Here is a 16,346-nt window from a genome sequence, read left to right on the forward strand (position 1 = left end):
AAATAAGTGTTTAGTCCCTCTTCCACTAAAATCATGACTTAATAAAAATGTTTAGTTATGGTATAAAATTAAGTACCAACCACATTTATTCATTCATTTGTTTAATTAGAATTTATTAAGTACATATTAAGTAGAAGATTATGTTATCAGAGAGCTTATCACCCAGCTGGGAAAAAAATGCAAAAAAAAAAAAAAGACATGTAGAATAGATAAACAAGATTATACTGTATAGCACAGGGAAATATATACAAGATCTTGTGGTAGCTCACAGTGAAAAAAAATGTGACAATGAATATACGTACATTCATGTGTAACTAAAAAGTGTGCTCTACACTGGAGTTTGACACAACATTGTAAAGTGACTATAACTCAATAAAAAAATGTTAAAAAAAAAGGCACATGTGAAAACAAAACAAAACAAAACACCCTGCAGGTGATATATATCAACTAATTGTGAACTGAATTTTAGAAGAATTAACCTTTTATAAGTGACAAAGTTGATAAAAGGGATGAATATGTCTTATTCGAAGATACAGAGATGAATACATGAGAACAGTATATGGGAAAGACAAGCAGATTAAGATTTCCAAAATTGAGGGTCCATATAAAAAGGAAATTATGAAAAATAAGGTGATTTCATTGCGCAGGAAAAGAGATGGTAATGTGGGGAGGAAACTGCAGTTGACCCTTGAACAACACAGGTTTGAACTGTGTGGGTCAATTTATATGGAGATTTTTTTCAATAAATAAATTGGAAAAACTGGGGGAGATCTGAGACAATTTCAAAAAACTCACAGATGAACCATGTAACCTAGAAATATTGAAAAAAATATGAAAAAAGTAAGGTATGTCATGATTGCATAAAAATATGTAGATACTAGTCTATCCTTACATAGGCATGAGTGATATTTAACATAAAATTAATAACATGTTAATTTTCTTACTGTTTTATAATTTTGCTTTCAAGGAATTACATTACCATTACCATTCAGTATGCCTCTCTCTCTCTCATAATTGGAGAGACTGCATATCAGCCTATCACCACAGGTAAGTGATTTTTTTTAAATGTTTCAAAATGTTTCCAATACTGTATTATGAGTATGACTAATAATATGTGTCATAAAAATTTTATAATGATTTATTCATTAGTGTATAAGCTAGGCTGCCATAAAGCAATCATATTAATTACACGAGGCTACCATAAAGCAATCATATTGCTCCTTTGTTATCAATGCATGAATCGTTATATCTGTAAATAAATAGGAATTTCTTTTTTATATTTTTTCATTTCTGATGTCAAGTGTTAGAAATTCATGTAACATCTACAGTGTCTTGTATCATATAATAAAATATTGATGTAGATACTGACAAATGATTCATTTTGTAAACAGATGGCAAACTTATAGTATTGATAAATATAGTACAGTACTGTAAATGTATTTCCCTTATGATTTTCTTAATAACATTTTCTTTTTTCTCGGTTACTTTATTGTATGTGTGTGTATATATATATATATAAAATACATGTAACATACAGAAATGTGTTAATCAACTGTCTATATTATCCATAAGGCTTCTGGTCAACAGTAGGCTATTAGTAGTTAAATTTTGGAAGAGTTTTCTGCAGATTTTCAACTGCCAACGGGGTTGATATCCCTAACCCCCACGTTATTCAAGGGTCAACTGTATAATTACAGTGTAAGCTGTTCTTTAGATCTTGAACTGTTATTTAACTTTTGATGGTCTTTTGATACCACTGATTTATATATCATCTCAACTCTAGCATGAGCTCCACCTCAAGTAAAGAAACCATGTTACAACTTTTTTCCAGTGACCACATCATGGCACACAGTATGAATTCAAATATATGTTGATTTGACTTGAAAGTAAGGCTGAAAGGCTTGGATATCATACAAGAACATAAAAGAGGTCTTCTTGTGTCATGAAAGATACATACAAGACAGACTAGTGGACATGGATTATTTTGTAACTTAAGTAAAGAGAAAACAAAAAAAGAGGTGCCAGAAATTCTTGAGCAATGGAATGGTAGCAATAATAACCACCTTTTATAGCTCTCGTGACAGTTTACATGTCAAATGTGCCTTATCCTCAACAACCCTGTGAGTTGTGACTTGGAGAAGTAACATGCTCTTAATCACAGAGCTAGTCCGTACCATATCTTCTAACTCCAAATCCTGGGCTTGGTCCATTTCTCATAGTACTTTAGGAGCCAAATTCTTGTCCTGACAAGAATGTGCAGAGTGTATTCTTGTATAAAGGGACTGGAATCCCTAAAATGTTGCTGCTGGGTTTTTTGTTTTTATTTAGAAAGTGAAGACATTGAATATATCCACATGAGCAGAGTAGGGGATTTGGTTTGCAAAAGCTTTCAGGAATATGATGTATCATAATATACAGCTTCTGAAATAATCTGTAAGAGCCCACATTAGCAGTTGCTAGCCATCTTTTGCAACTTTTATGCATAATAAATATGCCTCACCAGTGCAGCCATAGATATTTTAACAGGTCAAATTACCTACTAATATACTATTCCTAAGTATTTATGGTAGCCTTTCATTTGGTGCATATTCTCTCAGGGGGAATATAAAACCTTCCATCTAGATCTATTTGGTATGAAATTATTGCAAAGCTTGTATTTTAAACATTCAGTATAGATTCTCATAAATTGTATTTTAAATTTTAAGTACAAAATTACAACATGTACTTTCAATACTTTAGATGATCATGGTCCCAAATTAATTTAGGATGAGCATTTTTCAGTTTTTATATTTCTTTATGCCTCCATTTAACATAAGATAGATATTCAAAATGGAAGTAAGTCTGCTTTTAAAGAGACAGTGGTTAATAATGTTAGACCACAAATTAGAAGTTTTCAATAGGTTATGGATTTAAGAGCTAAGAATGTCTCCCTTAAAAAAAATATTTTAATTGTTCTAGGTTGTATTTTTCAAACTTTCAATGTTAATATGTTTTACTCCAGACACGTTAATTAAAATTTTGTTAATTTAAGCCATAATCATCTGATCCTTTTCTTTTTCCCCTTGGCACTTATCAATATATATCTTATTAGTTGCTTCCTTGAAATCTGTGAAGCTCTGGCTCATTTTAAGTACAATATTCTATGACTCCAACCCAGTTTCACAGCATTTACTTTTTTTTTTTTGTAGCACTCTGTTTTATATTATTGACTCATACCGGATTTATTACCCACTATTCATAACCACCAGCTCTTTCCTTGTGGTGTCACAGCCAGTTCAGCATTTCCTTATTCTTTATTTGTACATTTAATTGTTCCTCCCTTAGTGAGCCACATTACCTCTCTTCACTGAATCTCATTTTATTGATTTCATCCCAGTTTTCCAATTAGCAACCACAAAAATCATGAGATAGTTTAATCTTCCTTTCCAAAACTAAAATTACAAAACCAGCATTTATGGTATTATATCATATGTAGCTCAGGAAGCCAAGATAGTTATATTGCATGAAAAACACTCATTCTTCTCTCCCACTCATTAGAAGCAAGCTTTCATTTTCTTTAGTTAAAAATTATGAATTGTTATTACGTAAGTAATTGTAAAAAAAATTTTAAATAAAGGTAAGCAAAAAAATAAATTATCCAACTTCTATTAATACCTTGTTTTTCTTTTATCCTTTCTTCCTTTTCTTCTTCCTCTTTTCTTTATACCTACCTACCTGAAGTGGTAATAAACATGTAATTATAGTACACGTAATTTTTGCCACCTGCTTTTTCACTGCAAAATATATTTTAAAATCTTTTCATTTCAATAAATAGCTCTTAAAAGCATCATTTTCATGACTACTTAAATACATTATGTTACTGTCTGCTGACTTTTGATGCACTTTCTAAATAATGGCATACTAAACATATAGCATTATCATGATAAGCAATTGAAAAAATGTAAAGATGAGGGACTAGACAATGAATCTAGAATTAGCAGAACAGCTTTTTAAAAGTCAAAAATTGTGTTCTCAGTATTATTTATGTGAAAAAAAGAAAAGAGCACTGATTCTCAGATATTGCTTCCCTCTAAAGCTGGTTTTAGCTATTATTAAACCTGATCCTCTTTGAGAAGTATCAAAGATTGTTATCACATTTGTCCAGCATCCTGCTCACCAAACAAGGCATCTTACATAGTATGGTAGGAGAATTCTAAGACTGACCCCAAGATTACCACCTCCTGTTGAACATGTTCTATATAACCCCCTATGTGAATATGATGGGATTTCATTCCTATGATTAGGTTACATTATTTACAAAGGTAAAGGGATTTTTGCAGAGGTGCCTAATAAGGTCCCTATTACGCTGACTTTGAGTTAGTTGAAGACTATCCTGAGTGGGCCTGACATAATCAGGTAAGCCTTTAAAAGAGAGTCCAGATCTTCTCTGAAGGGAGAGAGCTGAAATGAGAGAGGTGCTCTCCTACCGGCTTTGAAGAAGCCAACAGCCATGTTGTGAACTGCCTATGGAGACAGCCACGTAGCAAGGATCTGAGAGCAGCCTGAGCTGTTGAAAGTGGTCCTTGGCTGACAGCCAGCAAGAAAATGGAAGCCTTGGTGCTACTGGAACAAGGAACCAAATTTTGCCAACAACCACATGCTTGGAAAAGAACTCTGAGTTTCAGAAAGAAGCACAGCCAAGCCAAACGTCTAGACTGCAGCCGTAGGAGCTACTAAGTGGAGCATCCAGCTGAGCTGTGCCTGGACTGCTGGCCATGGAAATGGTGAGATAATAAATTTATGTTGTTTTAAGCCACTTAGTTTATGATAATTTGTTATGCAGCATAGAAAACTAACACAGATTATGCCATTATTATTTGATGGGAAACCCCTGCAATTTGGGTTGGGTTATTTCAACTCAGAGGGAAGGTATAGGGGATCCTATGTGGTCACAGATCCAAGCTGCATTTTCTAATCCAGCTATATTAGTAATAGTGTTTATATTTATATCCCTGACACCAGGGTCTATTTTGAATTGGATCTAAACTCAGAGGAAAAGGAGAACAAATAGAACTTTATGGAGAGATATCATTAATATACTTTCTGTTTTGAGCAAAAGAAAATTACTTCATTTTTTTTTCCTCTCAGTAATAGAAACTTCTGAAGGACCTAATTCCCATGATACGCATTGATAGGATTACTCAAAGAGAATTACTCTGCAATAGCAGTAGTGGGAACTAGGTGCAGTTTTAGACTACGAAACCTGTGCTGAAAGCGCCTAAGTAAGGTGCTTAATCCAAAAGTCCCTGTAAAGCCAACTTAGAACTAGAACTCAACATCAAGCTAGCTTTAGGGTGTCTTGACAAATTTGGTCCTCCAATGTCTGTCCTTCCAGGTTATTGAGATAAGGCCAAGTCAGCCAGGACATTTAACCAATTATGTAGATTTCACTGATAAAAATTTTCTTACCAGTTGGCATTATAACATTATATTGTCTTACAGAAACTCTGAATACACTAAGAGAGTGAATGAATAATAGAAAAATAGGGTTTTGAAACTTCAAGTCAGAAAAGTGGTAAGAACACACAGTAATGTATAGATGAGTTTAGAATCAGTCATGACTGGGAGAAAATATTCGTAAATTATGTGTCTGATAAAGAACAGCATCCAGAACTATATAAAGAATTCTTAAAACTGAATAATGGGATGGGAAATTACCCAATTTTTTAAGTGGCCAAATATCTGAAAAGACATTTACCAAAGAAGATACAGGAATGGCCAATAAGAACATGCAAGATACTCAACAGCATTAGTCATTAGGGAAATGCAAAGTAAAACTACAATGAGACACTACTTTGCCTCCAGTAAGATGTCTGTAATAAAAGATAATAAATCCAGGATATAGAGAAACCGCAATTCACAACCCTCATATATTGCAGATAAACAAGGATCTTGCCTGAAATATTGTTTGAAATTTTGAAAACATCAAAATGTTCTATATGTTTATTATTATGCGAATAGTTACATAAATTATGGTATATCTAAAATAATTAAATACTATGCAGAATTTTTTAAGGAAAAAATCAATATCTAAATAGACATTTAGATATTGATATGTCTAAGATATATCATTAAGTGAAAAAGATTATGTACCACATATATGTTCCCACTCATATAAGTATAAATACTCATATAAATACAATATCTGAAAAGACATACCTGAATATAATCTCTAAAAAGTAGAACTGAAGAGAGAATAAAGGCCTTTACTTTTAATTTACATATATCTTTCTATTTTAACTTTTCACAAATAATATGTTAACCTTATTTGTAAAAAAGAAGTTAAGATTAATTAATGAAAATCCACTGAAGAAAAAAAGCAAGTTTACAGAAGGAATGTGAGTTGGTCACCACTTGGGGATTAACAGTTAAATATATTGAAACCTTCTGAGATAGTAAAAAAACAAAACTATAGTTAAGTTACCATTTGGGGAAAGGATTATGCCAATAGTCTTTGCATTGATTAAGTGAGGGAAAGGTAGCTTTTAAAAGTTTCAGTATATAGTATATAGCATAGGTCATTATGCAAGAGATTAAAAATGACCAATTCATAGATGTCTCAATGAAGATATTGCTCTCAGAGGAATGATGGCCAATTTTCCACATGCTACTAATGGCAGCAATCTGTTCAGTATTGAGCTGTTTTTCTCCGATGGGTGAGTGCAAAAAGACCATGTTCCCTTCACTCGAAGTACTAACAACTGCGATTTATTCAGTGCCTACTCCGTGCTGGGTACCTTACATATGCTCATTACCTCTAATCCTCACGTCAACTCTGCAAAGTAGGAATTATTGTCCTCTTTTCCTCATTTGAGGAGACAGGCTCAGGGAATTCAAATCCTTGCAAAATATGCATAGGGAGGAAGTGCTGATACAGCCCCTTGGTGTTAAAGCTGATGCTTCCACTGAGTCTCACAGTAAGACAGAGCCGTTAGAGAGAACATCTTTCACGATTTGAACAGCCAAGCATTTTTACATTAAGGTTCGAATTCTTACCTGCTCATCTACTTCTTGAAAACTGTCAACATCAGTACCGTTGGTTTCAAACTTTCCACATGTTCCACTAAGAGATGAGCTGCTATCACTTATGCTACCTTCTGGGGTGCCTGTGACACTGTCACTGGCTGGTCGTGAAGACACGAAAAGGCTGATGTTATCAAAATCATCATCACAGAACCTGTTCTCAGCGTCCACCTTCTGCACTTTTGCTGGATTGTAGGGTTTTAGGAAGGAGGAATACACGTATCCTTTTATAACTGGATAGGAAATAAAAAGAAAGAAAAAACAAGGTTAGTTGTATACTCTTTCCAAACAGTTGTGTTGAGAGAAGCATGCAGAGACCCCTGGGAAAATCTCAACTAGAAGAGAGGTGGAAGTTCTGTGCAAAAAACTTACTTCCTGTGTCAACAAGCCACCTGCTCGTACTGCCCAGTGGGTCCTTCTGTTCCATCACAGCCACCAACTCCCCTTCCAGAAGATCGATGTCATATTCTTGTGTAGCATTGCACTTGCGCTTGGCTTGGTAGAGTTCCTCTGTACTGTATGTGGACAGGAGTTTGGAGCGGTGAGTGTCAGTTTGACGAGGCACTTCTGGCTGAAAGAAGTAAGGAGAGATTTTGGTTTAGGTAGATGTATGATAAAATCCTCACTGAGTTGGTAAATATTTCTTCCCTGGAGACTTAAAATATTGAAGCCATACATTGATCTGGGATTATATCAATGTTGAGGCATAGATCAGGTTATTATTGTGAAGTATTCAGCTGAGTTATGCAGTGAAAAATTCTCCTGTTAGCACACGAGGGCAGTGTTGTAGAGAAGAAAATTCAACTGCGAATAAGAAGGCAGAGGTTCTAATCCCTCTTGGATGTTGAACAATTTTTTAATTCTTTGCCAAGCTGTAGGCAATCACTTGTATATTAAGCACTTGATAAATAATATTTAATTAAGTAAATTGTACATGTGCATGAATTTTTCTGGGAAGTAATATCAGTAAATCAGGCAGGAGTTTAGAGGCCTGGCCCCTGGCCCAGCTCTGCCATTAAGTAACTTTGAGAAAGCCACTTTATCTCTGAAGACTGGGATTCCTTATCTAGAAAAAAGAACAGTTTGAACTATGATTTTGCTCTCTAAAACTCTGTTCATTCATCCAGCAGATATTTGTAGAGAACCTACCTTGTATCAGGCACCATTTTAGGCACTTGGAATACATCATGTACAAAACACATTAAAGTCTATGACTTTACAGAGTTCATAGCACAGAGGGGAGAAAGACAAGAAAGTCTACATATAGTAAGTAGGGAAATTACAGGATATTAGAATAAGTGATATGAAAAATAAGACACTATGATTTAAACAAGACAAAGAAATGACAGTTTTCATTGTCATGAACGCTATCAGACTCACCAGAGTTTGCACAGGCTTCTTCTTTTCAAAACTAAGTTTCCTCTCAATAAAAGTAGCACTGTTATCCTTCATAAAATTCAGATTTTGAATCTCTTCTAGTACTCGATTCTGAATTTCAGAGATACTTGAGGCTAACAAAGGTACCTGTAGGTAGAAATGATATGACATTGTTCCCAGACAACTACTTAACCATATTAGGTACTGAATTTAATAGATTTGTGATGAACAGTGAGAAATTATACTATATTCCACAGCGAAAAATTAGGGCAATGTTAAAACTTCTAGATAAAAACAATCCAGTTTGCTGTCTCCAGAAACCCCACTAAAATGACAAGAATAATTTCTTTTTTAAGTTTCGAGCCTAAATAGAAGGAAACAGAAGAGATAAAAAATTACAATAGCAATAAAATTTTTGGAAGAAAGGCTCTGTAATTAATGGCAGTAGGCACCTCCAATGTGGTGGGATAGGATAGTAGGAAAGAGAAAAAGGCTAAAACAAGAAACATTAATTAAGATCCTGTGGTAGTTTTAAAACAAATCAGCAAATTCTTTGATATGCTTCCCATCAAGAGGTGGAGTCTAATGTCCCCTTCCTTCAAAATTGGTTGGGATTTTATGGTTGCCTCAATGAATAGAATGTTGAAATAGAATAACAAGTGATGTTGTCTGACTTTCAAGATTAAGCTAAAAAAATTAAAGACCTGCAGTTTCTGCTGGTATCTCTTGGGACACTCACTCTGGACTTCAGTCACTATGGAAGAAGTCCAGTTGCCCTGTGGCCACTTTATGAAAAGACCATGTTGAAAAGTCAGAGCTGGTGCAGACCCAGCTGTTTGAGTCTTCTGTCATTGTCCCACCACCAACCTTAGACAGTGGCATGAGAGAATCTTTGTGACTCTATTTCAACCCCAACTGATATCCGACTGAGACACTGATAGTGATTACCTGATCCCAGTGAACCTCGCGAGAACTATGAGAGACAATGGTAACAAGTAACAACTGGTTGCTTCATATCACCAGGGTTGGTGTAATTTGTTATGCAGATATAGACAACCAGAACTGTTTTGAAGCAGTTGGATCCCTGCTAAATCTAAAAAGTTAGATTCTTTTTTCTATCTTTTTTCTATTTCAGTGAATCTTGGCAATTGCTTTTTCCCTACCTTAGCAGAAGATTAAGTTTTTTTCTCTGTGAATGGTAAAACAGTCTCTAGACTGGGGACACTAAGCACAAATAATGGTGGGGGACCCCTGTTAGAAAGAGGTAATTAAGTGTGTGAATATAGACTGGACCCAGAGACCTTGCCAACTAGGTCCTCCAGGCAGAAAACTTGAAGAGACATCTCTGGAGAGTCTGACCAGCCCAAGAGGACCGTGACCATATATGATATACAAAGTCTCTCTCCCTCAACATCAGAATGAAATTATCCAAAGAAACTGAATTAAGTGAGTTTCATTGAGAAAATATTAAGAACAAGTAACTTCTTAGTAAAGTGCTGGGGCAACTGATAGCCAACTGGAAAAAGATAAAGTTGCATCCATATTTCACATGATGAACCAGGATAAAATCTATATGGATCAAAGGTTTAAATAAAAAATATGAAACAACAAATATACTAGAGGAAACATAGGTGAATTCATTTGGAGCCTCATAGTATGGAAGTCCTTTCTAAATATGACTTAAAATCTAGAAATCATAAAATGAAAGATTAATAAATTTGACTATATTTTTAAAAAATGAACTTCTGCATGACAAACACACACACACACACACACTACAAAGTCCAAAGACAAGTAGTAAACTGGGAAGAATATTCTCAATTTACAGTTCAGACAAAAGGCTCGCCTGCCTAGTATAAGTGTTGCTTCTAGAAACAGAAAAAAATAGCCACTAACTAGAAGAAGGGGCAAAAGACATGAACAGCTGGTTCACAGGAAGAGAAATAGAAATAGCTCTCAAACACAGGAAGATTCTCAACCTAACTAATAATTAAAGAAATACGAATTAAAATTACACTTGAACCTGGATTAGCAAAAATCTAGGGAAACCAAAACTCTCATGTTGGAAGTGGGAATCTAAAACAGTACAACCCTAAAGGAGAAAATCAGGCATTATAAACAAAATTACATACGTATTTACCCTTTGACCTAGAGATCCCACTTCGAGAAATCTGTTTTAAGTATACATCTGCCCACATCTAAAATGACTCTGGCATTATTGTAATAGAAGATTGGAAATAGCCCAAATATCCATCAATAAGGACAGGTTAATATACAAAAGAATGCATATTGTATGATTCCATTTATATGAAAAACAAACCAGGCAAAACCGTCTATGGTAATGTCAGTCAGAAGAGTGGTTCCCTTTGGGGAACTATAACCTGGGGGTAATCATGAGTGGTTTATATCTAGATCTGGGTGGTGGGTTACTCCGATGTGTATACATGCAAATATTCACTAAGATATACACTTCAGACTGATACATTTTACTGTATATAATCTCTTAAGTTAGACCTCTATTTTAAAAGTTATAAAAATAGGGGATTAGTCAGAGAAATGCAAATCAAACCACAATGAGATATCACTTCATACCCACTAGGATAGCTATAAAAAAAGACAGATGTAAGGAAATCAGAACCCTCAATCATTACTGTTGAGAATGTAGAACAGTGCAGCCATTTTGGAAAACAGACTGGCAGGTCTTCAAAAGGTTAAACAGAGTTAGCATGTGATACAGCAGTTCCACTCCTAGGTATCTACCCAACAGAAATGAAAACATAAATCCACTAGTAACGTGAATGTTCATAGCAGCATTAGTCATAATTACCAAAAAGTGCAAATAACTGAAATGTCCATCAACTGATGAATGGATAAATAAAATGTGTCATATCTATACAATGGAATATTATTTGGCAATAAAAAGAATTGAGTACTGAAACACAATACATGGGTGGAACTTGAAAACATTATGCTAAGAAAGAAACCAGTCACAAAGAACCACATATTGTATAATTCGATTTATACCAAATGTCCAGAATAGGAATATCTGCAGAGACAGAACTAGATTGGTGATTCCTGGGGCTGGGGTGGTTAGGGGAAAATGTGGAGTCATTGCTAATGGTATAGAGTTTCTTTTGGGGGTGTTGACAATGTTCTAATATTGGTTGTGAATATGGTTGCACAACTTTCGTGAACATACAAAAACCATTCAATTGTATATTTTAAATGGGCAAACTATATGGTATGTGAATTATATCTCAATCAAGTTGTTACACAAAAAAAATAGCGGGCTGGTTATAGACTGTTGTACAAGGATGCAGCAAACTAGTGTAAAGCTTTAAAAGAAATGACGCGCTCTGTTTACTGACATGGATGTTAAAAAAGCAAGTTGCAGAATGGTGCTATAGTGTACTAGTTTTGTGTAAGAAATAAAAATATACATTTCACTTACTTTTAATGGCACAAAGAAACCCTAAAAATAAAAATAAATTAGTATCAATGAGGGTGGGAGCAGGAGATGGTTTGGAGACAGAAGGTATGAGACTGCTTATGCATTTGTATGTAGTTTTGCCTTTTGAACCAAGTAAATGTAGCACCTGTTTATTCAACTTAATTTAATTCAAAGGATAAGTTAAAAGTTAATTAAATATACAATGACAAAGTAGGGACAATTAATTTTCCTCCAAATGTTGCCCATTAAATATCTAACCAGCTGGACAATAACATACACTAATACACTTGAAATGAAGAGCCAAGAAACCAAGCTGTATTTTTTAAAGTTGATTATTCGGTTGTAACTATCTTTCTTCCTCTTCAGAAAATAATTATAAAATCATATCCTAATGGAAAGCTAAATTATATATATATACATATATGTGTGTGTGTGTGTGTGTGTGTATATATATATATATATATATATATGTTTTGTTTTTCTTTTTTTACTTACACACACACACACATCAGACTTCTCTTCCTTAGCAGAAAACAAAAGCAAAACAAAGACTGGTTTGTTGGATATTCTACTTCTGTTATTACACTGAGATGGCCTTATTTTTTGATGGACATCTTAGTCATGGTTAACTCAAAAACTGTTGGGAAGAGAATACAAAATATAAATTGATAAGCTTCAACATAGTATCAGATAGATGCAGCTACGTTGGTTCCACCAATGAGTGGGGCAAAGCTGAAAGATTTTTGATGTTTGCAAAAGAATTTCCAAAAAGGCCTACAAGTGTGTAAGTCACAGCAAACTGGCACTAGGATACTTTCTTCTAGTTCCTGTGGAAAAGCAGGATAAGGACCAATGCACTATGTGGCTTCAGTTAAAATAAGAACCACACCCCCCCACACACACACACACACACTATGACTGTGCTCAGGCACGCTGTGTGCAGGCTGTTTTGCACTGTGTGGTTTCTAACAGATCCTGAAGGCCAAGGTAGCCAGGTGCTGGTGCTGCACTTACCTGCACCACCGTGCAGTAAACCTGCTGCGCCACAAGCATCAGGTCCCTGAGGAGGGTGATGAAACTGCATAGGCAGTTCCACAGAATCTTCAGCGCGGCCCGGTTGAACACCTGGAGCTCTTCCACCAGCTGGGCATTGAGGGCTTCATATTCCCTTTTGGCCAAGTCTGACTCATCTCCTGCCGCCCGCTGCAGGTAGCTGTTGTAGTCCAGTAGTTTGTCATAGCGTTTCTGGATTAGCTTCTGAGGCCCTGGAAACAGGGACAGCAGGGCTGACAGGGGCATCAGGACAAGCTTCTGTAAGTGAGCTGCCTGCCAAAGGAGAAAAACAATCCCATCACGGAAAGAGGAATGCCTAATACCACGTCCAGAGCTGTTATCGAGAGGCTGACTCCCTGCCTGCAGGAGCACAGAGGAAGACAGGAAAGCATCTAGCCAAGTTATAAGAGGAGCATGGGATTATTTTTTTAGAGTTTAAAAAAATTATTTGTTTTATTTTATTTATTTAATGGAAGTACTGGAGATTGAACCCAGGACCTCGTGCATACAAAGCATGTGCTCTAACACTGAGCTATTTCCCTCTCCAAGGGATCATCTTTTTGTTCAGCTAAACCTGTTCAAGGACTTAAAACAGCAACTCTAGACTCTAATGTTGACCCTGAAGAGTGAATAGGAAGAACACAGAAGTTGAAACTGCACACCTAAAATACGCTCCACCCACCCTTCTCTCTACAGCTATTGGTTTTGTCACTGGGGCCATTCCCTCAACACTTTGCCCTTCCCCTTCTTCTTAATCCCAGAGATGGGGAAGCTACTCCAGCACATGGGGTGGGGGCAGTCTCCACTTCTGACTTCCAAGACTGCACAAATTATTCACGTATCTTTCCCTTCCTTTGCTAGCGATAAAGGGAAGATAGTTGGTCTTAGGAGAGACCATATCCTATTCCTCCCACATCTGCCCCAATTCTCTGGCTACCCTGGTGGCTAATACAGGTAGTGGAATTGTACCCCCTATACAGAAGTACCCCCTTATTATAGGTATTTTGTTCCTGGTATAGAAATGACCAGAGAGTTACTGCTTCCTCTTTAAGTACCTTGAAGGATTGAGCTGATGCCAATTTTGTGTCCTAAATTGTTGTATTTTTAGGTCTGACTCATTGAAAATGAACATCATATTAATGCCCAGCTCCATACCAGCATGTGAGTACCCTGGATTTAATTTCTTCTATTTCTCTTTCCTCCTCCCCTGTATTCCAAAGGGCACAAGTAGCCTGTGTTTGCTGACTGCCCAACTTTACCCTTTATCACATATGCTTGGGTTTCATGATTATGCTACGGAAATTTGGAAGCAGGTTTCTCTTTTATACTCTGGGAGATTTCCTAGAGAATCAGCATCTGAGCAGCAGCTTGTATTAATTAACTTAAATGACCTCCGGTAACTGAACTCATGGGAAATCTAGAAGAGGAGGGAAACTGATCTCTTACTGGCTTCAGCAATAGCCAACACAGATTAAATCTGATGTCTAGCTTATAAAATAATCAATATAGACCTGTAGACTCTTGAATGAGTCCTTCGATGAAGCAAAGAATCTGTTTACTGTTCTGGGATAAATTACTGTCTCTGTGACATGACTGAATTCTACAGATAATCTAGTTACAATATTACAGTGTATATGTCCTCTGACCCATAGACATGAACCAGTTCACTCGTACATGGGAATTATGGTTGGAACAAACAAGAATCAGAATTTATTCTAATATTTTGTGCTATACAAAATGTGTAAATAGTTCTCTCTCGTGGAAAAATAAAAACAATTGTTCTGCCTTTAGATAGATTTTGAGTTCTTAATATTTGATTTTTAAAAAGAGTTCAATATAACTTTATCCATTAAAAGATACTTTTATATTGAGATTTCTGATGATTATTTTAACTTAGCCTAATTTGTCACCTTGTGATTTTATGCAAGGTAGGGAAGAATACCTTCTCTCTTCATTCCTTCCAGTTCTGGAACACACTTGATGATGGAGAAGCTATATACCATGCTCTTACATGGTGTTCAATAAATATTTATCAGCTTGGTTACGTCAGAATTAAGCCAGAGAGCACACCCTTAAGGATTTTTCTAAAATACGTTCTCTGTAATGATGCCCAGAAAGTGTGTAAAGAACTAGCCACACTTTTCCCATTTAACATACATCATAAAAACTCTCCTCTCTCTCTTTCTCCACACCCCACCTCCCACCATGTAATCTATCATGTTAGTTCGGATGTAATCATGACTTTCCATTCTCCAGTGCCATGAAAGCAAGATGCTGCTGGGTCATTTTCTGCTGGAGTGGGGGCTGTATCAGTTCCCAGGATTCAGAAATATGAGATAGGGGACATTACTGGTACCAGTACAAAAAATGCCACTTTGGGGGACCTTCAAGATGATGAAGGAGTCTATTATCTTCTATATAATACATGAAATACTACTATGAAATACTAACACCTATGGAATACAAGATACTAAATTGTAATTAGTATTACTGACTAGTTTACCACCCAGATACTTTCTTGGCTCAAGTATATTTTTATGATCCCCAATCTATGTTTTATGATTCTGTATATTTCACAGAACTCTTAGAAAACAAATATTTAACCACAGAACAGAAAATACATATAATATATGACCCTTAAATAAAAGCCCTTTCTCAATAGGAAGGCTTTCCCTTCCAGTGTACAGTGTGTTAATAAAATTCACATCCTCAGAGAATATCTTTGCTCCTCCTGTAAAAACTCTGGGCATTTCCACAGACTCCTTTAAGAAAATCACAGCTTTCTAACTTAATAAATCCCCTATATACCATATGCAGACTTAAACTAAATATTGATTTTAAAAGCTGCACAGACATTAACTATCCTAGAAACACAGTCTGGAGCCCTCTTAAATTTGGATTATAGTAAAAGCCTCGCTAATCCACTTCAAAATATTTAATGATAAAAAAATCTCCTGTTTAAATCTACTCATTTCGGCATTAGTATTTGCTTTAGTGCATGTTTTATTTTTCACTCCAAGAAAGTAAATGAAAAGCAGCTTTTCTTTTAACCCTACTATTTCATTTGCATTCATCTGTGACTATAAATAACTTACAAAGTTGTCAGAGGGATTTGGGGCCTGACTTGGAGCCTCTGAATCGCCCCTCTGCTCCTCATCTTTGCTGTGTGAAATCTCGTGCAGCTCGGTTACACTCTGCAGAGCTAAAGGCATGGCATCCTGAAACCCAAGAACAAAGTTACAAAAAGGGCAACAATTAAATGTATCTCAAACATGCACTTCATCAAAATAACTCTCTATGACCACTGTGGGAAAAGAAAAAAAAACAGAAGGAAAAAATTTCATGAATACTTCATACAATCAGATGACTTGTAACAACCTATTTCCTTACTTTTCCCGCTTTT

At 35.7% G+C, this 16,346-nt stretch overlaps 2 protein-coding genes and 1 long non-coding RNA gene across 5 annotated transcripts in view; 2 read left to right on the forward strand and 1 right to left on the reverse strand.

Moving 5' to 3' along the window:
• INTS12 (integrator complex subunit 12) overlaps positions 1-3,739 on the forward strand; it is a 35,035-nt gene extending 31,296 nt beyond the window's left edge. Inside the window, exons 8-9 of one of the 2 annotated variants that reach the window (XR_004141907.2) lie at positions 968-1,047; positions 3,721-3,739. The gene's annotated coding sequence lies outside the window, so the exon portion shown is untranslated. Of the gene's footprint in view, positions 1-967; positions 1,066-3,720 lie in introns of those variants that run through there. The other variant, XM_031468272.2, reaches the window with a different exon arrangement.
• ARHGEF38 (Rho guanine nucleotide exchange factor 38) overlaps positions 1-16,346 on the reverse strand; it is a 110,502-nt gene that overhangs the window by 1,057 nt on the left and 93,099 nt on the right. Inside the window, exons 9-13 of the mRNA XM_010980666.3 lie at positions 16,039-16,161; positions 12,905-13,216; positions 8,443-8,586; positions 7,435-7,633; positions 7,036-7,295 (exon numbers count right to left, since the gene is read on the reverse strand). Of these exons, the coding sequence (XP_010978968.1) occupies positions 7,036-7,295; positions 7,435-7,633; positions 8,443-8,586; positions 12,905-13,216; positions 16,039-16,161 (1,038 nt within the window). The remainder of the gene's footprint in view (positions 1-7,035; positions 7,296-7,434; positions 7,634-8,442; positions 8,587-12,904; positions 13,217-16,038; positions 16,162-16,346) is intronic.
• The window catches only part of LOC105089577 (uncharacterized), a 75,087-nt gene continuing 62,582 nt past the window's right edge, over positions 3,842-16,346 (forward strand). For both annotated transcript variants that reach the window (XR_010380395.1, XR_010380396.1), the window contains exons 1-2: positions 3,842-4,763; positions 14,052-14,104. This is a non-coding gene — a long non-coding RNA (uncharacterized LOC105089577). The remainder of the gene's footprint in view (positions 4,764-14,051; positions 14,105-16,346) is intronic.

This window comes from Camelus dromedarius, chromosome 1, assembly GCF_036321535.1.
Source record: "Camelus dromedarius isolate mCamDro1 chromosome 1, mCamDro1.pat, whole genome shotgun sequence".
Lineage (NCBI taxonomy): Eukaryota > Metazoa > Chordata > Mammalia > Artiodactyla > Camelidae > Camelus > Camelus dromedarius.